Below are 26,777 nucleotides of genomic sequence, written 5' to 3' on the forward strand. Positions count from 1 at the left end.
AAGCCAACAAAGCTTTAGTTTTTCAAAAACTGGGAAGTTTCTTAGCTAAGGCTAAGATATTTTTAGCTAAGACTTCAGTAATGCAAAGTTCAGACTTCCCGTCACCCCCTAAAATAACCCTTTTGGTTCATATCCACCTTCTGGTGTATGGATGAGTAAATAAATGGGTTATAGCAGGATGGGAGCAACATGACAAGCAAGAATGACAGCACCAAAATCATTCTTAGGTCATAATGACATTTGAGATTTGGAATTGAGATTTGCCTCTTCCCAAAATCTGCGTAAGATGCTCCCAGCGCTGACATTTGTCAGGAAGTGACACTTGGGTCCTCTGGGGACATTGTCTGTGTCAGACGTGTTTAAGAGTAATTTCGGTTGATTTTTAGGGGTTTTCTTTGCAATGACTCTTGATTTTATTTTCCTTAATAACTCAGTATTAAATGAGCTGTACAGAATATTCCTTTGAGGAATATTACTGCAGAACATTTGGGCATCTGTTGTTCCATCCATTTTTTGAAGGAGCATATAACCATAAACAAATGCACCGAGTGTGTAGGATTCCGTTTAAAAATTTTGCACAACCAAAAAAAAGATAAGGCAGCCAATTTCCTCTTCATTCCACTCATGCTTTCTCTAGAGTTTAGAGGAATCAAGCCAAGTTTAGGTCTCCAATGGACCCCTCATCCTTCAGCTAGGTCCAGACCACAAAACATTCCTGATGCTGCAAAGTATTTACTCAGCAGAAAAGCTTTGTTTTTTCCTTTATGTGAGTTGGCCATGAGAATCTGCTTGCTGATATAAGGAAGGAATTAATAATCTGGCCTTACACCAGGGATTACTGAAGGAGGAACCATCAGCACTGTGTGTGAGAGGGCCTGTGGAAATTAGCAAACCAAATTTTGCCCTCACTTGTATCCATGGAAGCACAAACAAACCACCAGTGAGTCGGGTGGCTCTGTGTTAGGGCAGTTCCACAGCTAAAAGCTCAATCCCTGGGAGGGATCCACGTGTCCTTTTCAGCTGAATTGGCTGAATGTGACCAGAAAATTTAAAAAAAATTAAATAAATAAAAGGAAAGCCCTAAGCCAGAATGCACATTAATTAGGATGATAAATTTTAATTACAAAATCCTGTCACCAGCTAATGATGGGTCCCAAATGAGAATTAGCTCAGAGAAGAGCAAAGCACAGTGGATCTCGCAGGCACCAGAAGATTCTTTCAAACCCAGCCAGTGTTTGGGTTTTTCCTGGACTGATCTCTGCAAGGAAAGGCAGAGGAAAGCCAGCACCCCTGGCAGCACAGTCCCCTCACTGCCTGTGCAATCTGCTTCGTGTGCTCCATCCCTGCCTGACACAAGGCAATAACCTGAACAGTTCCTAAGCCATGCCATGGTGCCTCAGAAATTTCCACTGGAGAGATGCACTTGATTTTGTTCTCCAGGAAGAGACCACAACTCATCTTGACTTTGTGGGGCTCTGAGCTGAGGCTCTGCTTGTGGCCAGACTCCTCACTGGGGCTGTCCCCAAGGTTCACTGGCAGAAATATCTGAAGTGTTGACCATTTTTTGTGAGTTATATATAGTCAGTGTGCAGATTGGGAGCTGCCTAAGGCTGAGAAGATCATCCTAGTGGCTTCCTCAGCTTTGGGGGTAGCCAAGCTCACAACTGAAATGCACACAAATTTTTGTTACCTACTGCCTCTGGATATAAATCATTGCCTAACCAGGGCTGAAGTGTTAATGCCAGTTTTACAGTGATAAGAAATGACACTGAGGATGTTCTCATGATACCTGACCCCTGCACTGCTTTTCCTTTCAGTTCCATTATTGACTACAGCTCTTCTAGATGCACATTGTAAAAGAGAATTGTCTTGCAATACTTTCCAGAGTGGCTTTTACCTACTCAGAAGTCCCAGTTTTGATGCACAGAATTTGCAGTTAACAAATCCCCAAGTTACACATGCTGGGCTAGAATGTGAAGACATCACAAGTATGGGTTGTACACACACAGAGTCAAACTCGGTGCCAAAGCCAGCATTGCGAAACCTGTGCACACAAATGTAGGGCAGGAGGGGGTTTAAACCCTGGCCACGTGCGCGTTGCCCTCTTTCTACATCAGCTTTCAGCAAATAGAAGGGTTTTTGAGATATAAAACAAAGCTGTGACTTAGTGATCCGAAATCCTACAGAAACGATGATGAAAGGGCCAACCGGAAAGGCCAGAGCTGTTCCAGGCACTCCTGCAGCTGGAGGGATGGTAAATCACTGCCAAAACATCTCTGGTGGCTTTTGCATGGTCTGAATTGGGTCAGACTGCAGCAGGGCTGGGAATAATTTCACCAACCTTGTGCCAAAATCCCAAGGATCAGTGAGGTGTGTGTGTGCTGAGGCAGGACAACAAGCACCACCCCGGGGGAAAGCGCTCCCCGACTCTCGACAGAAGAGTTGGGGCTGCCCTGCAATAATGCTTCATATCTTAACCACAATGAGAGCTCTGACAAGAACATTAACCACACAAAAGAACCTGAGAACAAGGTTTGTAGTGCCAGCCAAGGCAAAGGAAACAAATTTGTACAGAATGGGAAAATTTCTGCTGTTACAACATATATTTCTCAAGGGAGAGACAGAATTAGAAGTGATTTTGCTCCTTTCCTTTTGCCATCTGTTTAAACCAAAATATTTTTTATATCACTCCCATAAAGTGTTCTAGTCTTTGTTTTGAATTAATTTTGAAATATTTGGCAAATTATGAGCTATTTGAAGGTGGAAAATCCAAAATACGTATCTGGGCAAATCTCAGAGTGATAGCAGCTTCCTGAAGAAGAAACATCTAAGCACAAGAAGTGCTCCAGAATATTAATCCACCCAAAATTTTGGTGAAATAATGTTCTGAAGAAGGAAAGAGTTGGTTTCAAGAAAGCATGACCTTATTTGACAATATTCCAATTTTCACTTTTGGAATTGTTCAAAAGGTAAGAAACTGAGCTGAGTCCTTTAAAATAAATATTGCATCCCTTCCTGTTCGTGTTTATAGAGGGCAAAGCTGCCATCATTTAGTAGGGAAAATACAGATGAGTCTTAGGAGAGATATAAACAATCTTAAAGAAGTCCAGTATAATTGTGAAAAATACCTAAAATGAGATTGTTTCTTGATTCTAACAAATTTCAAAATATCTCTGAAGCTACGAGGAAATTGTGATTTTGAGTTATCTCAGGGGGCTGAACTCAGCTGGACAGCAATAGATTTCCAGGCATGACCATTTCAGGCCTTTTTTGAAGTTATTTTTACAAACTGTAGAAAAGGACACTTACCCAAGACAAACAAGCTAATTTCAAAGCAGCTACTTCCCGAGAGAGCTGGTTAGTCATTAACAGCTAAACAAATAACACAATACCGAGCTCGATAAAGTTCAGAAAAAAACTCAACCTGTCAGTTCCACTGCATGAATCAACAGAGAGCCCCAACAGGCGTTGCTGGTTCATTTGCAAAATTATATCAAATTTTGAGGAAATTTGTGCCGCTTCAAAAAGTGAAAAATATCTTGTTGTTCAATGGGAAGTGACAAAGTAAAACCTCTGTGTTAAATACTATTTCTGGAATAGGATGGGAGATGGAAACCTTTCTGCAAGAATAAGGAGTAAGATCCAGTCTATCTGGAGATGGCAAAACCTATATACATTGAAAATCCTTGATTTGGGGACAGCCAGAGCTTTACTGAAGTCAACTTTAAATTCAAGTTTCTTTAGGCCTTTTAACTTGCCTCCTGACCTCCCTCCATGCCCCACAATAATAACTCTAATCATTTTATACTGTAGGTGATAGCCCTACTGAAACTCTGATTTCTTTTGATGAGCCAGTTAATGAGCAAATGTGAAAATCCCATCTTAATTTCACTAAGCTCCTTAACAAATTAAAAGAAAAGGCTGCCAAAACTCTCCAAAGGGATCGCTAACGTTGGAATCTCATTCAGTTACACGATTGAGTTCATGCAAAATGACCACAATGCCCTTTAGTTTAACACAGTAAGCAGTTGATTTCACAGAATACAGTTCACTTTATGTCAGAGTATTTTTGACTGCAAAAAAATTAAGTACTACACAAAGCGCCTTATTCCTGTGAAGGAAGCGGAAGTCTCGGCGTATAAACACTTCCATCTCCCAGCCAAGTCCTTTTGTGCCCTAAAAACTGTTGGACCATTTTGGTAGCCAGAAAAAAACTATGAGGCAAGTAATCATTTGGATATTGCTTCTCAATCCAGGTCCTTGGGACCAACTTAAACGGGACACACAGTCACAGGCAAATGCCATTTGGCACGACATGTTTTCCTGAGAATTAAATATCAACCGAAGTCATATACGGGAATGAAACACACGTTTTAATGAGAAATATTGGTAAATACTCCTCTCATAAGCAATACAGGGGGACAAACACAGGGAATGCCATGAAGACCTCTACCAACATCTGCAAAACCTGGTGGGCTCTTCAGGACATGACGCTCAGCCCACCAAAGAAAAGAATAACTCAAAATGGGACCGGCAAGCGAAGGGGTCGCATTTCAGCCCAAACAAAACCACGGATGCAACAGAGGTTGACAGGTCAGCTGCTTAAATATTACCCCTTCCACCCTTTGCCCCACACCTCCCACCAGCCTTTCCTCGGCGTCCAGCTTTATAACAAAGATAGTGGAGCTTATTCGAGAGGAAATGAATAAAAATCTCACCGGTGTTATTGGGGAGCACACGGAGGTTGTCGAATTCCAGCATGGTATAAGAGGAGTCCAAGGAGTCAACATAATCTGGCATATCCATGTCCATGATGGACTGACAAAGCTTCATTATTACTTGACAACAGCGAGGGAAGCAGCAGAAACAGCCCTGCTGTCAATCACGGCCAAGGTTTCCTCTGCAAAGAGAGACACCCCAGTCCCTGCAATGACAAATCATTACCCAGCTCTGCCCGCAGTCCCCTCCCCGTGCCAGGACAGAAGGGACGAGGCCGATCCCTCTGGCGCAGTCCCCTCCCTTCCCGGAGTGCATCTCGCTCTCTCGCTCCAGATAAGGTGATGTAGATAAGGCCTAGACTCAAACGCCTTGGATTGCATCTTCGGGTCAATATAGCCGGATTTATGGCTGCTCCCGGACAAACATTTTGAGAAGGGCTGAGGAGAGGCCACTGCACACATGTGTCGCTCTCCCAGGGCAGAGCAGTGGTCACGTCCAATCACCAATTGTCACCTTGCTTGCCTACCAGCCCTTGGAGAAAGAGCAAACGGTGTCACTTGAGGCTGGTGAGGACAATAAATCCATGTCCCACTGGATGAAGATCATCAAAACAGGTCAGCACTGAGAACCTGAGTCATTTCCGTGAGACGCCACAGTGCTTACACTGGGTCACACCTTGAGTCGCTGCTGGAAGGGGAAAATGAGGCTTCATTCCAGCTGCACACATGGTTTCACCCTGCTCCATAGGCAGAGGCGAGGTGGAGGAGGTGACTTCCACCCACCACCCTCCATCCCTCTCACCTGCGTCTTCTTCCTGACTCCAGGCAGCCCCAGAGTCCCAGAGCCCCTGCTGGGGAAGAGCTGGGCTGTGGTTGAGAGTTCTCATCGTGGAAGGTTTCAAATGATGGCAAAGGATGGAAATGGAAAAGACTGGGAGGAACTGGGCAGAATCCCTAGCAGATGTGTGGTGTTGCATTGCACGCTGACCCACGCCTGGCTTTTCTGGGAAAGGTCCATATTACAGAAATTCAATTCCAGTTCTTCCCCGCAGGCCTGTGGCGTTTGGGCTGGGGTTTTTTTTAATTTACTGAATTTTACACAAACAACCTTTTTTTGATTTACACAAAAGTTCTTTCCTTGTTAAGACTCATGAGATGTGCTTCAAAAGAATGGAAATAAAACCCAGCCATGCAAAGCCATACAGCTTGGAGTGATTGGTTTATTCCCACTTTGATCTTCCAGATGCCCTCCCTGACATTACAGCTCTCTCTCCAGTGACGTTGTTTTGTGTCAGAGGGTCTTTCCTCTCCATGAGCTGTTCTGAGAGATCCAGGTCAACATCCTGTTGAATCTGGAGGAAAAGAAGAGTCTTGAGAAACAGGGAGATGCGTTGCCAGAAAAGGAGCCTCGGCCAAAAGGATGGGATTGCCAGACTGCTGAACTCTCACTGAACCGAGGAGCAGGCTGGCCCCATGGATCCCAGCAATCTCCAAATAGCAAGAAATATTCCAAAATCTGAGGTTTTAAGTGTCTTCATTATATTAATTTGATTTAATCCCCATTTCACTTTTATTTTTTAATATCTTTTCATCTCCTGGGGTTTTACAGTGGACATTGCAAGGGGTTAACTCTAGAAAGGCTTTTCCTCTATAAAGATTGGGTGTAGGAACTTTTAGCTTTACTTTCTTATCGTTTCTGGGGAATAAAATAATTTCATGTGCCATATTTTCCTTTTCCTTCTTTCCCTTTTTAAGAACGTGTTGTAACCAGTGGTGCACAAATGACTCCTTGCTTAGATAAGACATTATGTTTTTATCCTTGGACTGTGCCCCAGGCTCCCAGTAATGCCAGCATCAGCTAAGTTGGGATCTGATTACTCGTTCTTGCCTCTTACTCAATGTCAGGCTTGATTATTCCCATTAATCTGGCTCTCTTTTTTTTTTTTTAAACTGAGCTGTGGGCACAATCCTGCCTGATTCTCAGAACTCTGCTACTATTACAGCAAAGGGTTTTCACATTTCTACAATTCCAGGGGAGTTTTTTTAATGGATTTCTCACCATTAAAATAGCCATTTTGGTATTTACCAAGCTTTTGGGCAGCTGAGGCTCAGAGAGGAGAACTCAGGGCTCCTGCCTTGATCTTGTTGGCTTTAGAGATCTCTCAGCATTTTCCATCCCTCAGTACAATGTGAGGGTTGAGGATAATTTCCAAGGAAAGTTGTGGGATGAGGATGTGCTTGGACAATTTTCATTCTGGGAATGACAAAAGGTTATAGAGCAAATTTCATAGTTCAGGACTAGATTTCAGCACCACATCCACATTGATAATCAGGACTGACTTGTTGTGGAAGGTGGGGTTGGAGGGACAGTACATGGCATTTGTTCCAAACAGATGTCAGTGCCCTGTTCCAAACCACTCCTGAAGATGGACAAAACCTTGCTGAGGTTTGAACAGTTTCTTCTTTTTCCTCTCCCTGCTTTCTTACATCACTTTCTGAGTCACAGCTGCAATTCAGCTGGGACCTACTCAAGGCTGGGGCTGAGTTTTATCAACATCAGGAGACTCAGAGGTGGCCTCACATCTCCTGAGCATGACTGCTCATGTCACAAGGAAGTGACAATGGCCCAGCCAAGAGCCAGGAACATCAAGCTGGTTTCTTTTTACCTTACCATGATCCAACCTGACAGAGCAGTCAGGGAGATGGGAAGAGAACTCAAATCCTTCCCAGACTGTGACCGCAGAAAGGATGGATTTGAGTAGAGATTTGTGAGGCTGACAAACACTTTCTGCTGAGACACTTCCCAGAGTGTCCCTCTTTTCCTTGGGTGCTCAGGCACTCACCTGCACAGGCATCTCAGGTGGATAACCAAGGGCAAAACTGGCTGGTATAGCACGTTCTTCCCAGTTTGGAAATGGATGTCAATCCTCCTCCATATGGACATAACCCTCTTTCCAATGTGTTTTCCATTTATCCCTGTTTTGACTCTGAGGCTGGATATAGCTGGAGGGTGCAGGGGAAAGGGGAGAGCAGAGAAAGAACCAGAGTTAAGTTTAATAAAACTAATACGAGTGTTCAAAGTTCATGCTCTGGGAATGAATCAATGTGGATTCTCCTATGTGAGGGCACAGGGCAGGCTCTGAAGAACACATGGTCCCAATAAGACAGCACAGTTATTCCTAGAAATAAAATTCAGGTCCTTTTGGGAACGCTTGTTAGACAAGATGAAGTGCAACAAAGATAAGGACGCTTAGATTGATTAAGAGAGAACACAAAGTACTGTGGGCAGGGTGTCAGAAATAACATTTCCTTGGAGAGGTAAGTGATTGGGGAAGATGTTTGCAAGCCATGGAAGCTGCACATCCATCTTTGGAGGATGATTTTAAAGGAAACTAACTCAATGCTGCATATGGGGAGAGGTGTCTGAGAGACTAAAACTTAATGAAGGACTTGGTGCTATGCAAAATGGTGAGGCAGAAGTCATTAACTGTATTTTTGGAACAGAAGTTTTCTGCTTTTATTCATAGAGAGCCATTTAAAATCCCCTACCACTGTTTTGAAATTTTCTTTGACTGAAATGCAGCACTAATTACAGTTTTTTGTGAACTTGCAGGGTTCAGGAAAAGGATTTTTATGCAGTGAACATAAATCCATCAATGATCAGGTGGTTCTCAGAAGCAACAGTAGCTATAATATTACCTACCTGGACAGGTGGTGCCTGGATAAAAACAATAATTTAGAGACAGAAAGCAGCAAGGCCCTTTTTCTGGGCAATGTATAATTAGAAACAGTGTGCTGCTGAGATTATAAGCAGTGTGAAATCATATCATTAGCATGTAACTACCATGGCAGACATTTCAAAGTTATCTAGAAGAGATGTTATTAAATCAATTCTCCCCTTTCCTGGGTGCAGTTTGATATTTATGGTACAGTAAACAGGAAAATGTCTCTACATTTTCAGGTATTTCTTATTACAATGAACATTACATTTCCACGTGTTGTAACTTCCACTGTGAGGGGCTCCTTGTTCTTCCAGCTGTTATCTCCCAAAAAGATTTTGCCTGTGTAGTGATTATTCATAAAATAAAAATCATTTAAGAAATTTCACAAGTCCTGTGACAGACCTGATAGACGTGGGAGATCATCACCCATCATACAGGAGGATGGAGGGGAGAAAAGCAAAATATCAGGACCTCCACCTCCTGTCTCTGCAGACAAACTTATTTTGATTTACTGCTGCCAAACACATTCATTTATCATTTACTCATTTTGCTTTAGAACAATGAGGTTCACTCTTCCATAACAACCCTTTGGAGTAAATAGAAACTTAAACAAACTCCAATCACTATGCTGGAAAGAATTCCTTTAGGACAATTTAAACAAACAAAAAAAAAATCTAAACCACAACACCTCCTCCAAAAAAAAAAAAAAAGGCACACACAACAACAAAAGATCAAACCCAAACCAAATTAAAAAACCCTTAAAGAGCTCTTTCCAGCAGGCTGGAATGCTGGATTCTGGTCTTTACAAACTGTCAAGTACAAATCACCTGGAGACCCCACTGCCAGCAGTGACTCCACGTTGGCTAATTCATGAAATTCCCAGTTATTGCACCGAATGTTCAGCACAGATGAAATCTGACTTGGATTTGAGGAATAAATCTGAGATGTTTTACATTCTTCTGATGACCAAAGGTCAGGCTGATGACTTGTTCTTTCTGAGTTAACTTAATTTTTGTTCTTGGCTGCAGAACACTTGGCCAAGGCCAGACTTTCAGAAGCACAAAGGGCTCCTTTTGATTCCTAAATGTGAAGCCGCCTGAATTTCAGTTCTGTTGAGAAACAGGAGCTCCCGCTGGGAATAACAACTGGATTTGCAAAGATGGAGCCACAGGTCACTGGTGATTTAGAAATAAATCCCCTTTTTTGGACACCTGAGTGAAATCTGATTAAAAATCTCATTTCCCCTACGTGGGGTCCAAGGCCTTTTATAAACCTGTCCCTGCCTGGCAAACGCTTCATAGCCAACACCTGATGCCTCCATGCACCAGCTGGAATTTCTCTTCTTTGTTTTCCATGAGCAGAAGTAAATGCTCAGAAAAAAGAAATGGTTGCAGTATTTTTGAAAAAAAGCCCCAATGTTTTTCCTCACATCAACAATGACCTCTTGTCTCTCTTCCTTTCAGGGACTTTTTGTCTCTTTTCTTTTCTGGAAAGAGATCAGCTGATCAACACTTGAAAAAATTATGGAAAAACAGGAACAAGTTTCGTTTAATACTCTTTTTATAGAAAAAAAGAGTTGTTGGTTTCATTTGTAATTGAACTTTGAAGGTCGCTGAAGGGAGGGCAATTAAAGTATTTAATTATGAACAAAATTTAAAGTACTGAAAGGACAGAAACAAAATATTTTGCTTCTTATTTTTGTTTGTAAATGTTAGGTATGGTACCAGTTTCTGACTCAAATTTGGAACCCTTGGCAACCTTCTGAAACTAAAATGAAAGTTATGTCCTAGGGAGCAAAACCGACAAATTTGTGGGTACAACACATTTTATCTGAAAATATAAGAATTCAGTAGAGATCATATCTGGCACCATCAACTTGTGAAAACGTCAACACATTTGTGAAACTTCACCTCACTCACCAAAATTAAGATGGGACTTATTTCAACGAACTCATACTGCGTTTCACAGGTGAGATTTGCACAGTTTTTCACTCTCTGGCGGAGAAATGTTCTTTTTCTAGTTATTCCTACAAAGATGGAAACTTTTTCCTAGGCTGGGCTTACATGTGAAAATCCAAACTCAAATAATTTGCAAGAGTTTGGGCTGAGCTCTGCTCTGTCTCAGAGCAATGCAGCCCAAATTCCTCCAAATTGTTGATACATCCAACACTGAATAGAAACTGGAAAACAGCTTTGGAATATGCTGTCCAGAGAACCAAAACATGGGGGAAAGACCATAAAATAATCAAACTTCCATTTCTGCCCTCATTTTCCCCTCACTGCCCTTGCGATGAGTTGTTCCCATGTGTTCATCCAGATTTTGTCACTCACAGGACTACGAGGTTGCATCAGAGCCCCTTCTCCAGACCACCATCACGATGTTCTCCTAATTTTCACCATCCCAAACTAAGATTTCACACATGGATTGGAAAATCAGTATCTCTTCAACCCCTAAAGAAAAATTGGCGTGTCATAGAACTATAGAATTATTAAGATTGGAAAGGACCTCCAAGACCATCGAGTCCAACCATGCCCCCAACACTGCCAAGCCCACCACTTACCCATGTCCCCAAGTGCCACATCCACATGTTTTTTAAATCTCTGCAGGGATGGTGACTTCACCACTTCCCTGGGCAGCCAGTCCCAACACTTGATAACCCTTTCCATGAAGAAAATTTTCCTACTATCCAATCTCAACCTCCCCTGGCTCAACTTGAGGCCGTTTCCTCTCCTGCTGTGTCCAGAGGGTGATTCATCCCAAACTCAGACAGGTGTCCAAGAGACCTCGGAGGAACTGCACGGCAATGCCAACCTCCCTAAAGAGAGCTCACGGGCAGTTTAGGTGACTTCCACTCAACCTGCAAATTTTATGGGAGGTGAAGTCACAGAAGACAAACTCCCCCTGCCAAGAACGAAAATGACACATGGAGCCATCGGGAATTAGGTTGGATTCTTCCACCGTGGGTGACATCGGCCTCTGAATAAAGCAACTAGCAAATAAATAAATTTTAAAAAAGTAAATACCAAATAAATAGCAAATAAATAAAAAATACCAAATAAATAGCAAATAAATAAAAAATAACAAATAAATAGCAAGCAAATAGCAAATATCCCAGCCTGAGCCAGAGCTGGCAGCAGGAGAGGAAAGAGGAGCCAGGGAGAGCATTACCTCACCCGCTGTTGCTGGAGTAGGCATGGGACTCATCTGGAGCACTCCACTGCCTCTGGGCAAGTTTTTGGCTTTTCCTGCTGAAAACACTGTTTAATCAGGAGCAACCAGCCTTGAAAAGAGTATTTGCTGTGACTCCCACGTCCCCTGTGAACAGCATTCCTGCCACCTCGAGCTTGTTCGGCTGCGGTGTTGACACTTCTTCAGATCTGTCATTAGCTCAGCTGAGGAGAGAACAGAAATGCTATTCAAGGCCCAGCTCCATCGTGGGAGGTTAGGAGTGCAAATCCTCGCCTTGCACTGAAAACATGATGAGTGTTTTATGTTGGTGTTGTGCTTTCTATTTTAGGGAATGCCTTTATGTTACAAGCCCTTTTCTAGCACGTAAAGCACCGTTTTTAAGGGATTCTTCTATCACTGCCATACTCATTTATCTTAAACTCTAATCTCCCACATTCCCAAAAATTAACCCAGGACTTAGATTTTGCCTTGTATCTTACAAATGCCAAGCTCTGAGTTTAAAAGAATTTACCTTGTCCCTTGTTTTTCTTTTGCATTTTAAGATTTCTGTGGTGGAATCTGGATCCAGTTGTATCACAAGAAAGATTCAAATGTCACCAAAAACTGCCTTTTCTGGTTGTAAGATTTTTTGCAAACCATTCTCCTCAGTGTCTTCACACTGTGTTTTTGTTATAGGAGATAAATCAACAGATGTTATCTCAGAGTATCACCAAGAATGGGTTGACCTTTGACTGTGATAACAGGAATCATCATCAGATTTACAGTAAACTCAACAACGTTCCTTCCAGGGAAATGATGCAGTGTTTTGTTGGATAGTTTTGATTTCTGTTTCTGTCCACCAGATTTTCTATCTTTGCCATTCTTCAGACAAGTTAATAATTCAGGACAAAGATGGAATTCCTCCAAAATACTCCTTTCAGTGTTGTCTTCTAAGTAAACTAAGTGCAAATATAAACATTTCAGAGAGGAGACAGACCACTTAAAAAACCAAAACAAAACTCAAAGGCTAGGTCCATTTCATCTGCAACAATCCATTACCTATTTGCACATCTGACCTTGCAGCTCTTGCACACACACAAACATTTTGTTGGAGTTCAGCATCAAGGGTAAAAGGGAAAAATCCTCAACCAACATGTTAAGTACTCTGGAGAAAAACTTTCCATTTCTGCAGGGGACTGGAAAGCTGAAACAGGCACAAACCTAAGTAAATATTGATTTTTAAATTTTTTTTTTTAATGATGGATTATCTATGTTTATTGTGTTGAAATTGATGAGGCTTTGGAGAAAACATCTATGAGTCATAATAGCATGAAAAGTGTAAAGTCAAGAAGAAAAATGAGAAAACCTGTAGGAAAAGATCACAGAATTACAGAATATCCTGAGTTGGAGGGGAAGAGAATCATTGAGTTCAGCTCCATCAGGTCCAATAGCTTGTTCTAGAGAACTGAGGCACAGGAGCAATCCCTATTTTATCTCTTTTTAAAACAGGAGATGAGAAACCCCAGTAATTCTGGGACTCGTTGCTTGTCTCTGCTCTCCAGCTCTGCACCCAGAGGTCATTAAAAATATCCATCTCAGCTGGATGTGGAGAGATAGAAAATGAGACTCATCAGCAAAGATTTAATCCCTCACTGGTGTTCAGCAGCTTATGCCCTGACTCCTTCACAAACCAAGGCTCTGAGGGACATGAACTGCACTCCAGTCTCTGGAAACGTGGGAAAGCAATGCTGGTGCTGGTTGGGTGCATTTTTGTACCCTTACAGTCTTTAGCACACTCCAGTGTGTGAATCATCTCTAACAGGTTGTCCATCCTATATCCCATGGAGACTTTTGCTTTTCTGTTATTTCTAGTAAGGGATATCTCTTAAAATGCCTTAGGGACCGTGGAGAAACCGTAGAATCATAGATACAGCATAACGATTCAACAGTGTCCATAAGGGAAATGCTGGTTGTTCATCTATAAGACACCTCTTACTCAACCCCTGGAGCTTCAGGATTGTGTGTTCATCTGTTGGAGAGGGCATTTGGAGATAGGACAAAGGGGTGATGCCTTTAAACTGCAAAAATTTAGGTTTAGATGGGATATTAGGAAGAAATTCTTCCCTGTGAGGGTGGGGAGGCCCTGGCACAGGGTGCCCAGGGAAGCTGTGACTGCTCTTGGATCCCTGGAAGTGTCCAAGGCCAAGGCCAGGTTGGACAGGGCTTGGAGCAGCCTGGGATAGTGGAAGGTGTCCCTGCCCATGGCAGGGGATGGAATGGGATGATCTTTTTTAAAATCCCTTCCAACCCAAACCATCCTTCACAATCCAAAATGACAAGTTACTTTTAAAGTATTTGGGACAAATTCAGACATTTTCCTTTCTAAAAGATTTATCACCCCCCCCCCCCCCCAAAAAAAAAGCAGTAAGCAGACATACTGACGTGTGGAAAGATGCTTCTCATGACTTTAAATTGGAGAAATTATTGTAAACATCCAGCTATATTTTCCCCATAAGATCCATTTTTGAACACTTCAGTCTCTTCCAGACTCTCTTACTCATAATTGCTGCTCTCTTAGAGGGTATAGTAAAAGCAAGTGACTGTTTGCCAAGTGACAAACACACACACACAAACCCCTGAGCCTCACAGATGTTTTCAGGAAGCTGCAACCCCTGATAAATCTTTGCAGACCACTGAGATGAATAATATTTGTGGATGCATTTTTGAGGCTGCCAAACTGGAGAGGTATTTGTGGCTGTGGGCTTTGCCACTCACATGGAAAAGTATGTTTTCCCTATATCCATCCTATAGGCTATATTTTGCACATCTGCCTTTAATTAGAACCATTTCATATCTTCAAGAATATGTGACATCAAATGAGTCATTTAGAAATTGGAGTTAACCAGCAAATTATGCACTCCTCTGTTTTTTCATTTGTGAATTGCCACTGTCGACATTCCCTCAGGGCAGAGTTTTTTAGCAAATCTGGGGAACCCAAATGTATGGCAAATGTCACAGGCCTGGGGACAGATCAGACCTGCATTTTTACACCATATACCTACTTACTACAGCTATTTCTCCTCTGACACATGGAATAACCTAATCTCTGTCTCCTGTTTGTTTGGGTTTTTTTCCCCCAGATATTTCAGGGAAGGAAAGGGAAAATCAGCCTTAAATCCTGGAGGAGCTCTCCAAGCCAAGCTTCATTTCTGATTTCAGTGATGCTTAAAGCACAACATGAGGTTGTTATTCCGTGGTCCCTTGCTGAAACGGGTCACTGTGGCCTCCCCTGTTAAAAGCTGCCTGCCAATTATATTTTGCTCCAGGCCAGAATTCTGCATAAAAACACCAATGAATTATTAGCAGAGGGAAAAGGCTCTTTATTGCTCTTATTTATACTTCAGCAGCACTTGGGGGATGGAAGACTCCAGCCCTGGTGCTGTTCAGAAATGCTGCAAGAAACATCCCTGCTGATAATAAGTGCAGCAGACAAGAGGTGAAGAGGAGAAGTGAAGAGGGAAACCAGAGCAGCTCAGTCCCAGATGCACATAGCCCCCACCAAATCCAGTCACTGCACTGTGAGAATCACCCAAATCTGATCTCACTGCATGGAGAGAGTTTAATCAGCCAATTGTTTTAATTGGAAGAGGAGCTGATTCACAGAACTGATTTCACCACGAGAAGGAGAAAGAATGGGACAATTACTGAGAATTATTTAGCAACGTCTCATGAGCCATTGGAGTCTCCATGAACTCAGAGTGAAACTCCATCACCAGGGACTGGAATAATTTCATTTTGGCCTGAATTTCACTGATGGGTATACAAGGTATATATAAAACAAATTACCTGTCACTCTGGGACTCTGTTTTCCCAATTTTATACAACAGCTTCTCTCATCTTTCTCCTGGACATCGCCAGCCTTGCTGCTTTCTTCCAGTTAGGACTTTCTGACTGGCATTGGCCCCCAGGAATGACAACCAGCCTGGCAAGCCACAAGCAATTTACACTCCACAGTTGCAATATTCCCTTTATGCACTTAGGTTTTGGCCCATTTTTCTCTCTATGGTTATGCAACACTAATTATATTCAATTTTTTTCCAGGGGAGTTGATAGAAACACATCCAAAGGCATATTTCCCTAGGCAATAGCCTGCTTTAATAAATTCTGGTTGCACTGGAAATATTGGTATTTTAATCTGCAAAACAGAGATTAGGCAAAAGTTTCTAATATTGCTTAAGCACTTCAAGCCAAGCAGCAATTCCATTGTACTTTAAATTAAACATGAGATTTTCATGTCATTCTAAAGGAGGGTGGATACATTTCTTCACCAAATGTATGTTCCAATTGTATATTCACGATTTTAGATCAAGACACGAAGAAAATAACCAACATTTGCTGTGTGCACAGCAGGTGACACACGGATCCATTGCTAAACCCCACATTTCTGATCAAGTGTATTAAATATTTTTACAGAAATTTAATCTAATCCTTGCTTGAAAAATAAATCCCAGACAAGAGCAATAAGGATAAGGGACTTCTAGAGAAAGCAATGCTTGCTCAGGCAAGATGGATAAATTAAAGGCAAGTTGGATAAAGTAAATAATGAAGTCCACACCTTCAAAAATTATTTTTCTGTCTATGTTCTGTTAGCAGGCAGAGGCTTGGACATTGTGATAATCTATAGACAACCAGATTTAACTTCTGGGTAACTTATCCCAGTAAGAAATAGCCACAATTTAGGGGGAAAAACCATTCTCTTACATCTGTGCATGTCGACCTACAGCAGCAGTATTGAAACCAGCTCACCTAAAGCAGGGTTGTTCTGGATTTACCATCATTTTGAACAGATTCTCTCCCGATTAAATCTACCCAGAGCATGAAGAAACCCTGCTGGTAATACAAAAACCATTTTGCTTCACTTGCTCTCAGTTTTCAGCAGCACAAGGACACTCAGAATCAGCCATGGATACCCTGGAGCACTGGTGAGCATGGGAACCTTTCCTGGTGCAGACAGGACCTTTCCAACTTTGCACACCAGATATGAGTTTGGCCTGGCTAATTTAACAAAATCCACTTTAAAACCCCTAATCAAGCAGGAAAAGGTTGCTCAGATGCTCAGACTTTCCTCTTACTCAAGATGGCAGCAGAGATATTGAGTCACCGAGCAGAGCTGGCTCCTGGGTTTATTTTCTGCACCTCTAACAGGGCTGCTGCCAGTGCCTGGAAACAGCTTCGTTCTGGAATGGAACAAGGCAGAACCCAATAGAAAATAAAACAAGGGAGTCGGGAGTTCATTCCAGATGTTCCTTACCGTGTCCTGTTGCTCCTGGCCGTGTCCTCTGCTTTCCACACAGGAACACATGATGTTTGCACAACCTCCTCACAGAAATGACTCGTCTCCAGGTTGCAGCATCAGAGAGACAAACCAGAGGAGTATCCTGGAAAAGGAGAGATGGGTGATATGAAACAGATGTTTTCCCTTAATTGCTTATTGCAGAGGCAGCCCAGTAATTAATCCACCTGCTGGGCTTCCACAGGGATAATTACTCACCCAGTGATCCCAGCCAGCTGAATTTATGTTTTCCATGCCTCGTTATATCCATCTCTGCCCAACAGTATGCCCCAAAGTGCTGCACAAGTGCCACACTCATATGAATACCCGTCTCCTTCTTGCCTAGAGAAGCTGTGGCTGCCTCTGGGTCCCTGAAAGTGTCCAAGGCCAGGTTGGACAGGGCTTGGAGCAACCTGGGATAGTGGGAGGTGGATTGGAACAAGAGGATTTTTAAGGTTCCTTCCAACCCAAACCATTCTGACTCTGCAGCTCTAGGTGCAGTGAGGAATACAGGTATTTTCAACGCTGCTTAGCTATAAAGAGTCACATGGCAAGTAGGGTTTTCCAGAGAATCTAGAGATGTTAATTAAAAATAATAGTGTGGTACATGTGAGAGCAGAGCTTACCTATCACATGAGTAAATAATTAATGTCTGAAAATCCCTGTTTCTTCTAAGACCACTTTAGTCATAAGAACTGCTCAGAAACACACAGTGAAGGTCTCTGAATATCCAGGTGATGTGAGAGCTGATTTTTAATCTGCTCATAAGTTCTTATTCTAAGTCACATTCAGCACAGAGCAATGGTTGGTGTTTCCCTATCATTTTCCCCAAATATTTCAAGACTTGCACTCAATGGCACTGGTCAGTGAGGAGCGAAGCCCTTGGTAGTGAGTTCTGATCGTGGTTAACATGCAATTAACAGCTACGAAGAGTTAATTGAATGAAGGAAAACAGAAGTTTCAAGGGATCTCCGCTTCTCACCTAGACCTTGGAAGCAGGGGCAGCCATGCCTCCAATGCTCCAACAGTGGGACTGGATCCTTCCTCACTGCCAGAGGAATTTGGCTTTGATGGATTGGCTGGTGCACAAGTGACAGGAGGTGAAAAATTGTCTCTGACTGCACTTGATAGGGCTGGAAACAGAACGTGACCTGGGCTCCAAGCATGGTTCTGGTCCTCATTAGCACCCTTCATCTTCCCTTCTTTTCCAGGGAGCTACTTATTTCTGAGCCTCAGGTGAGAGCCAGCACCAGCTGGAGATAATTTAGTCCTACTTCACTAATGTTGATGTCTCTGGATTTAATATTGGCTCTTCTGGAACCCTCCTAGGGCCCTTTGGCTCAGTGAGGTGGCTCAGGTAGTTGTCCTGAGCATAATATTTTGTTAACCAAGAGGGTGCAGATCTATTTCAAATACAAAACAGGAATCTGCACATCCAGGACTAACAAAGCTCCCCATACTCTGCCACTGCTGGATGCTCAGCAGCCCTCAGCTGTGGGGAACATCTTCAAAAGCCTTTAAGGCTTAACTAATGCCTGCTGGAGAAACACTCAAAACCAAAATTAAGTCCTCAGAGGGAAAATTCAGTGGCTGGAGAGATGGATTTGGATGTGCTAGGAATGCAGAGAGGAGTGAGAGTTGAGCTTTGTCAGGGTGGTCACCAAGCACTTTGCTCAGTGGAAGAGGCATCCAGATGCAGCCAGTCAGCCCCCACTGCTCTCCCCGTGGCTCCTGGGAATACCTGATCCAAGGGACCTAAGCAATGGCCTAGGGAGAAGCTGGGAGAGAGCCCAGATACAGCAAGTTATGAGAAGAACAGACAAATAACTGAGGCACATCACAACAGCCTTTGCCCATACCCTTGGCCATGGAATATTTTTCCTGCACTGTTGCTCCTGAGCTCTATCCAGGGGTGTTCCCAGCCTTGTCTCACCTGCAGTTCCTGTGTGCAGGATGATGTGGTACAGAGGGACATCAGTGATGGACAGGAGATACCAAAAGCGTCCTCATCAGTGCTATAAAAACCATGGGCATTATCCCAGGACCAGAACAAAGGAGGGACACAAAGAGACTGAAGAAACCTGTGAGTTTACAGTAACTTTAGTTTTTTCACAGACTCCCCTCAGCCATGTTGAGCAAAGCCAAATTTAAAATATCTTTTTGCTTTAATTTCAAAGAGTTCAGTTTGGCGCCTGCCCTGCACATGGCTCTGGTGGGAAATGCTGGTGTGATATATATCACAAACAGAGTTTTTCCTTCAAGCCCCTCAAAATCTCATCTGCTTTATCTGTGCCCGCTCTCACACCCAGTCATTTATGCAGGTAACTGCAGTCCCCTCACTTGCCACTGGCATGGAAAAGCCCTGGAATTAACCCAGCAGTTTTGATGTCTGCAGTAATTGTACTCTGCCTCCTCTTTCATGGAGAAAAAATTTGCTACAATACTCAAGATAAAACAAATAAATCCAATCTAAAAGCCCATCTAATTGAATTAAATGAAAGTAGCCTCTCAGACTGCCCGTTCTGTGAATCACATTATCTTCATGTTTACTGACTCTTTGACAGGAGTCTAAATGATCCCAAATCTAATCAGAAAAAATCAACTAAACAAAAATCCCTTCTAAAGAGGACAGACGTTCTTAACAGTCATCTGGAACAGATTATTCCTCTCCAAGTAGCATTGTTGATACTGAAAGTGTGGTAACAATATCCTTTTCTAATGTGGCTCTGCTGTGGCTCCATCCATAATAAAACCAGTCGATGCCAAAGAACCCACTTAGCATGACAAGCTTCCCAAAACCTGGATTATTTGTGTAAGACTCTGATTTGACATTCTGAGCTCCATGATCTGATGAAATTTCTTCTAATATTTTTTAAGGAGACCAAGGAATGAGCATCACCTAATCTGGGGAAATGCTTGTGTTGAACCGTATACCCTCCAAGTCCTTGTAAATCCTAAACGCTACTAAAGAGAGATGGAGGCTGAAAATCAAAACAACTTTCCCTATTTTCAACCTTGTAAAGCCTAAAATAACTGCACCTTTTCCATTTTCTTGGGTATATATTGCCAGCTGTGCGGCATGGCTGCATTCAAAGCTTACCACAGGAAAAGCAGAGTAGACATTACTCTCAGAAATGATGGATAAACGTCATTGAAAGAACACCACCATTACACCAAATACTCAGTGAAACCAAATAATATGGAGGGCTCAAAAGGAGGCAACTGAAACAAAACCACTCAGTAGAAAGAACTGAACACTCAGCATTTTTTAGCTCAAGTACATCAAAGAGTGGCCTGCCAGGATCCCAAATGAAGGCATTTCTACCACAGCAATGGTGGTCAGTGCTGGGAAGGTGCCTTTTTTTCCTAAAAACCACCTCCACTTCTGCCACCTTACAGATATTTGTGTCTCATTGTCCAGCACTTTTCTGTCTCAAGTGATAAAGAAGTGATTAGGGGCAGAGAGATGGGGACTGCAGTTCCTTAGCAAATTGCATTTAAAATTATAGGAGTTCCATGACTTTAATCCTATTTTTTCCTTCTCCCATTGTCCACTTGCTGATGCAGGATCTGTTCCTGTCCTACTTACACAGCCTCAGTTTCTCTAGATGTACACCTCCACAATTACACAAAAAAATAGTTCTTCTTTGTAAAAGCTCTTCAGAACTTTGTGAGGAAAAACAAGGAAAACAACATCATAACAGACCCTGTTAGATGCTGGACATTACCAGTTCCAGCTGTTCTATCAGCCAAACACTTCCAAACTATTTAGCCCAGAGCAGCAAATCTCAATGAAAAGCTGATCAAAAAAAAAAACCAAGAACGGGGGATGAGAAGAGTCAGAACCACTTCAGAACTTCTTTGAAGTCTTAGTCTTCCCCATCAGTCTGCTGTTCCCCGAGGTCACTGTGCTGTGCCTCAGCCCAAATGCCATCCCCTCACAAGAATTAAAGAGCCCTGGGTGCAACTTTGCATTGTTGCCTGTCCGCGCTGAGGAGAGCAGCCCGTGATCCGCGAGAAGCCACAAAACCAGCCAGCAGATTTTGTCCGTGTGGTTGTCGGCAGCTGCTGGGACAAAACATGGCTTGGAGTCATAACAGGACCTGGGGTCCCCTCCCTGCAGCTCTGCCACCCTCGCTGAGAGCCAGCTGGGAGCCTTTTTTCTTCTTCTCTTTGTTGTCTGTGTTGCCTGATAGCAGAGGTCCTGCCAGCCTACAATTAGAAACAAGAGCTGTGCCTTTGTGCTCTGTCTGCCCAGAGATAGGGCAGTAATTTATGTAGCCAGCATGCCAAGGACTTGCCAACAATGTCAAAACCAAGTTCATAATAAATTACTCTTTTTGGGGCACTTCCTTCACTTGCCAATGGAGGAAAAGCAAAGAAAAATGACAAAGAGCCCAGCTCGTTTCCTTCAGACAACTGTGATTGATTACAGGAGAAACAAGGAGGATTCCAAAAACATTACTCTTATAAGGGAAGGTAACTCAATCTCCAGCAAAAACAAACAGCCATGTTTAAATAAACCTTCTGAGAAGTGCTACTGCCCTTTTCCCTAGAAATTGGGGGAGCATTTCTTCCCCCTGATAGTGTTCCGCTGTGTGAGACGCTGTTCTGCAGACCCAGCGATCTCCTTTGGTTTGGGTGGCCTGGTAAGTCACCAAAGGATAAAGGGCGGAGAACAAAGGGAAAAATAAATATTATGAGCTGCAGCTGAAGTGCCTGACAGATGTTGGGTTGCTGCTTGTGGGAACTGCCTTCCCGCTCCAGAGCAGAGGGTTCACCCCACTCACGACCCAGGCTCCTGCTCCTGGTAAGGAAGGGGTGGGATGGGCAAGGTCTTTTGCCAGTACACCCTCCCAGAGACCACTGGTCAGTGGTTTAGGGACTTCCCCCAGCTCTCCCAGGAACAGTGAATTCAATAAATTACAGCAACACTGAGGCCACATACCCTGCAAGGGTCCTCACAGACTTTAGAGCTTTCAGCAGTACCAACAGACTCAAGAACAACCTTCCCATGGCTCCGAAGACAGAACCCAGCCCCTCTGCACTGACCTTCTCCAGACCTTTTTCTCTCCCTTGTGGGAAAGGTGGGAAGGTTAAATATCACCTTCATTCCTCCTCTTCTGCTTTGGCACCAGAATGGCAAATTGCTCAACACAACCAATAGAAGTGGGTTCATTAAATTTTGGGAACAAATGCAGGCGTTCAAGAGAAGTCAGGTCATGGGCATTCAGCCTGGCAAAGCTCCTGGAGAAATGGCATCTACGTGCCCACTGGTGTTTAGGTCATGCTTTTCCTTCTCGTCACACACGCAGAGCCCCAACCTCTGATCCCGTGAGGTGTGGAAAGCCCCAGGAAATTGCCGAGTTCCCCTGCGCCCTTGAACATCCCCCAGGGATTTATTGCCCGGACTGAGTGTGATCCCAAGGCACGCCCTGTGCCTCCCTGGCCACTGGCCTTGCTCTTTGCTTGACTTTCTTATTCCTGACTCCTTCCTTCATTAATATGGGCTATTAGGAAAACCCATTCTCTCCACAGAGATAAGACATAATTAATGACACGGGGCAAATTAGTCATGCAGTTACTTGGGTTTGTAGTTCTCTGAGATGCTGTGAACACATCACTCAGACTCAGGGTAGATTTTTTCCTTACTAAGCTTATTGTGCTTTATGAAGTTCATCAGCAAGAGAAAGGTGATTAAATCAGCCTTTTTTACCACAACTTTAAAACTAGTAGGATAAAGAAGTGGGGAGAAAAACAGCAAGACTTGTCTTTATGGATTTCTGTGATGGTGAAAAGGCTGGCTGGGATAACTTGCTCATGAATTAATAGTGACCTGAGCTGCTGTGGTCAGCTGAGAACAAGAGCTTGCACATAGATTCAAGCAAATCAGGCAGGGTTAAATCCCTGAGGAGCCCAGGCAGCTGGGACATCCTAAGTGCAAAGCAGGCAGTGCTGCCAAGGCTCCTTTTACAGCCTGTGGAGACAGCAAGACAACTTGGCCCGGGCTCCAAAATAGCTGGCATGGGAACCAGGGCCAAAAGAAAATGCCAAGGGAAGAAGCATGCCTTCAGCACAGCCTTGCAGGGAATTAGGGGCTCCGGGTGCTGGCTCCCAGTCTCAGTGTTATCCATCCATGGCTGGATAAATGCCCTGAGGCAGAGTCCTGAGGAGAATCACAGCCCTCACCTACTCATTCAGTGCTGGAGGAGTCACCTTTGAGGCATGAGACATCTCCCTCATCCCTGGGCCAAGAATTCCACTTGTATCCCATGCCCTGCTGCCATCCCTGGTCTCTGTCAATGGCCACACTCTGGCTGGGCTCTCAATCAACTCTCCAGACTGAGCTCAATGGCTAAAAATGCCTTGGGGACACCCTCCCCTGGTAGCCAGAGGCCTCTGGAGAAGACAAGCCAATGAAGGGATGCCCATGATCCAAGGATGGGAATGAAGAGATGGACATATGTGTCTCTGCCTCCACCTTCCCTGAGGGCAGTGATGGTCAGTTTGCCCAGAAACATCAGCAGAAGGGACGTTCTGATGCCTCAGGAATCTCCTGGTGGGAATGGAGGTGGATTTTTAGGGGCTTTCTAACTGGGCAGCAAGTCAAAGAGGAGGAGATTAAGGGTCTATACTTCGGGCTGAGACACTCTGAGCTAAACCACAAATGATCAAACAACACTTTCTATTTGTGACATCAGCCCTAAGTGCCCTAACTGTCTGCCTGGGAGATCCAGCTCATCATCCCAAGTCCCTGTGAGGCAGAAGGTACCACCTGAAAGCCTCTGCAGAGCTCCTGAACCACACAGCCTGCACAAATAACCCTGCAGGAAAGCTCTGTTTCAGAGTAGTTTGCAGTGAAAATGAAACGCTTGAGCACAACGTGTTCTTTGAAGTGCATTCCTGAAGGTACATGTGGCTGTGATCTCTTTGTATCGTTTCCCAGATTGATTAGGAATGTACCTATTTTTTAAAAAAATTAAGATCTTCAGCATGGTCAGAAAAAGCCCTCCTGGGTTATATTCTCTGGCTTCTCAGCCTGGGCTCCCTTCGGGTGAATTGTCTCATGCATCCTCATACAACTTCAAAGGAGACACTTGAAAGAACTCAGAAACCACCACCATAAACTGACTAAGAGAGTATTTTAAGAAGTATTTTAAGCTGTCAACTCAAATACCTTTCAGAGACAGATACAACACTGAACTGCAGGGCGTTTTTATTTTTTTCCATGGGATAGTTAGTTTTATTCCCCCCAAAACTGAATGCTTACACTTTTGATCCCTGTTCTTCCTGGCAGCTTTCACGTTTCCATCATTTGGCAACCCAGCAAGGATTAGGAGACTTCCTGATGTCCTCCTCCTCCCTGAAAAAGAACACATGGCTGACGTAAACTCTTTTGCTTGGAATATTTGGGCACACAACAAATGGGGATCTCTTACCTGCTTTGGTGTCACTTCTCGTGCTTTGCCTGCTGCACTGACCTGATAAAATGCAGTGCCAGTGGAACAGATTTATATCAGGGAGGATTTAGCCTGGAAAGTAGCTTCCTCTCCCCGTGGCCATTGCGTGCTTCTAACCCCTTCTAAGGCTGTGGGAACACAACATGGAGCTCCTATAGGGAGAAGAAAACAAAGGAAAGAAAACACCACATCTAGCAGGTAACAAGTTATGATTTTGCTGGATTGGTTAAAACAGGGAGCACATCCAGATTATTTTGAAGGTTTGGTACCTCCTTAACATTTTTCGTTCAAAAAGTACCACTTATTCAGGGCCTTTTTGGGCAGATGGCCACTGAAAATATGAATGGAAATCCACTGATTAAAGAGTGTACATTTGCAACACTAAGAGATATCAGCCAGCCATAAAAGAGGTGTAAATCATTATTTCATATCTGGTCACGGCAGTAGCCATAATCAATTTGTGATACTCTCACGTGCCTGATCCTTGACACCTTTTATGACTTTACCTGCAGATTTCCTCAGACCTGGAAGTGTCCAAGGCCAGGTTGGATGGGGATTGGAGCAACCTGGGATAATGGAAGGTGTCCCTGCCCATGGCAGGGGCTGGGATGAGATGAGCTTTAAGGTCCCTTCCAACCCAAACCATTCCGTGATTCCATGATGCTCCCAGTATCTGAACACTGGGGGTATTTCTCTGTAACCTCAGCATCTGAAGCTGCTGAATAAACCTGTAGGTCCCTCCAGCCAGGTTGCACAGCACCATGACAAAAGGACCTACCATGGGAAAGGCAGAGGTGTGGGGTTCGTATGTGTTTCAATAAATGCTTCATACACGAGTAAAGGCTCACACGGGGTCATCTCCCAGATTACCTCACCTCTGTATTCCCACCTCCTCCAGGCCACTCTTCAGGCCTGCTCCAAGATGGTCTACAGGTGATAAAGCCTTCTCTTATGATCCTATTGCTAAGTTTAAAACTTCCATCTCCTCATCACTGCCACATTTTAAGTAAATTTAAGACCCCAGGCACAGGTATTTTTTAGCTGTTTAAGAACATTTATGAATGGAAATTTAGATTTCCCTGGCAGTTGAGTATGGGGTTGGAAGCTGTAAAATTTCATTAAACCATTTGAGGAGGGATAAAATAGGACTAATTGTTGTGCCCCAGCTAAAAGTAACTTGGATGACATCACCTGGGCAGCAAACAGAAAACCAGGGAGCTCCACACATCTCCCACACTTGGCTGGAGGCTTTGGTGCAAGGAAAGACAAACTCCCCACTGACCTGGATGAGTCTGTGCCCTCTCCACATCAGGAACAAGGACATTAAAGTCTCTCAGACCTGTCTGACCCTGAGGATGATCTTTCCTGTTTGACTGTCCTAAAACTTGGGAGTAGAACTGCAATTTCAAACTGGTAATTACTTGGCAAGCAAATAAACTACAGCAGTGCTGGACCCTGAAAAGTTAAACTACCATGTGAACTCTCATTAAGTACTTTATTCATATTTGTTTTCTAGAGAAAGCCCCCAAATTTGAATTAAAACAGAAGAGTCAACAGGAAGAGAAAGTGCAAGCTAAGTGCAAGATATTTCTTTTGCTTTCAGTAGCTGCATTAAGGACAAGAAGCCAAGAACAAAATATTAAATAAACATTGGAAATACTAAGGTTTTGGTGTTTCATGGCAATTGTTTTCAGATGGATAGACATAAAATAATCCCACATCAAACTAACTGTGTCTGACATGCCTGCCACCAGGTATGGCCCTAGCGAGGCAGATATGGAGGAAGTGGTGAAAAGGAGGATAAATTATTTGCCCCAAACCCACTCCCAGTTCCTCCAGTCCTTTCCAGTGAGGGTTGTTAACACCCACACCTCACCATTCAGTGGTGTTTGTCAGGATTTTCTTCAAGCAACATTTCTGAAAGGTCACTACTGACAGAAGCATCCTGTTGTAAACCAGTCATCAAACACCTGTGGAACAAACTGGTTTTCCAGCAAGGTCAGAAGCTGGACTGGGCAGGAAGATGCTGCACATGGGACCTGCTGTGCTGAAGGGAAGACCTGAATTAAGAATTGCTGCTGCTCTTAGATGCCACCAACACAGTCTGACACTGCCATGGCTCCTCTTGTTGAAGGAACATCAGACAAGATTATTCCCCCAGATCCCATCAGGTCTGTGGCCACAGTGTATGGAGACATTTGGATAGCCCATGGAGATGCCCCCCTGAAGTTATTCCATCTCTGGAAGGGAGTGTTTGGACCAGCACTCGGAAATGGCAGCATTAAGCTAAACCTGTTCAAAACTAAAAATCGACCTGGAGGAACTAATTCAGAAAGGGGTGTGAATTCCAGTAAATAACATGGAAGAGCAATATTCC

The 26,777-nt window shown here is 43.5% G+C and overlaps 1 protein-coding gene across 4 annotated transcripts in view; it reads right to left on the reverse strand.

The window, feature by feature from the left end:
* The window catches only part of LOC116449827 (hepatocyte nuclear factor 4-beta-like), a 51,944-nt gene that overhangs the window by 20,029 nt on the left and 5,138 nt on the right, over positions 1-26,777 (reverse strand). For 2 of the 4 annotated variants that reach the window (XM_032121726.1, XM_032121727.1), the window contains exons 1-6: positions 24,211-24,303; positions 16,920-17,046; positions 11,609-11,832; positions 7,562-7,721; positions 5,521-6,070; positions 4,719-4,900 (exon numbers count right to left, since the gene is read on the reverse strand). In XM_032121726.1, the coding sequence (XP_031977617.1) occupies positions 4,719-4,833 (115 nt within the window). In that variant the 5' untranslated portion in view covers positions 4,834-4,900; positions 5,521-6,070; positions 7,562-7,721; ... (1 more) ...; positions 16,920-17,046; positions 24,211-24,303. Of the gene's footprint in view, positions 1-4,718; positions 5,486-5,520; positions 6,071-7,561; positions 7,722-11,608; positions 11,833-16,919; positions 17,047-24,210; positions 24,304-24,421; positions 24,553-26,777 lie in introns of those variants that run through there. The other 2 variants (XM_032121724.1, XM_032121725.1) reach the window with 2 other exon arrangements.

The sequence above is a fragment of the Corvus moneduloides genome, chromosome 12 (assembly GCF_009650955.1).
Source record: "Corvus moneduloides isolate bCorMon1 chromosome 12, bCorMon1.pri, whole genome shotgun sequence".
Taxonomy (NCBI): Eukaryota; Metazoa; Chordata; class Aves; order Passeriformes; family Corvidae; genus Corvus; species Corvus moneduloides.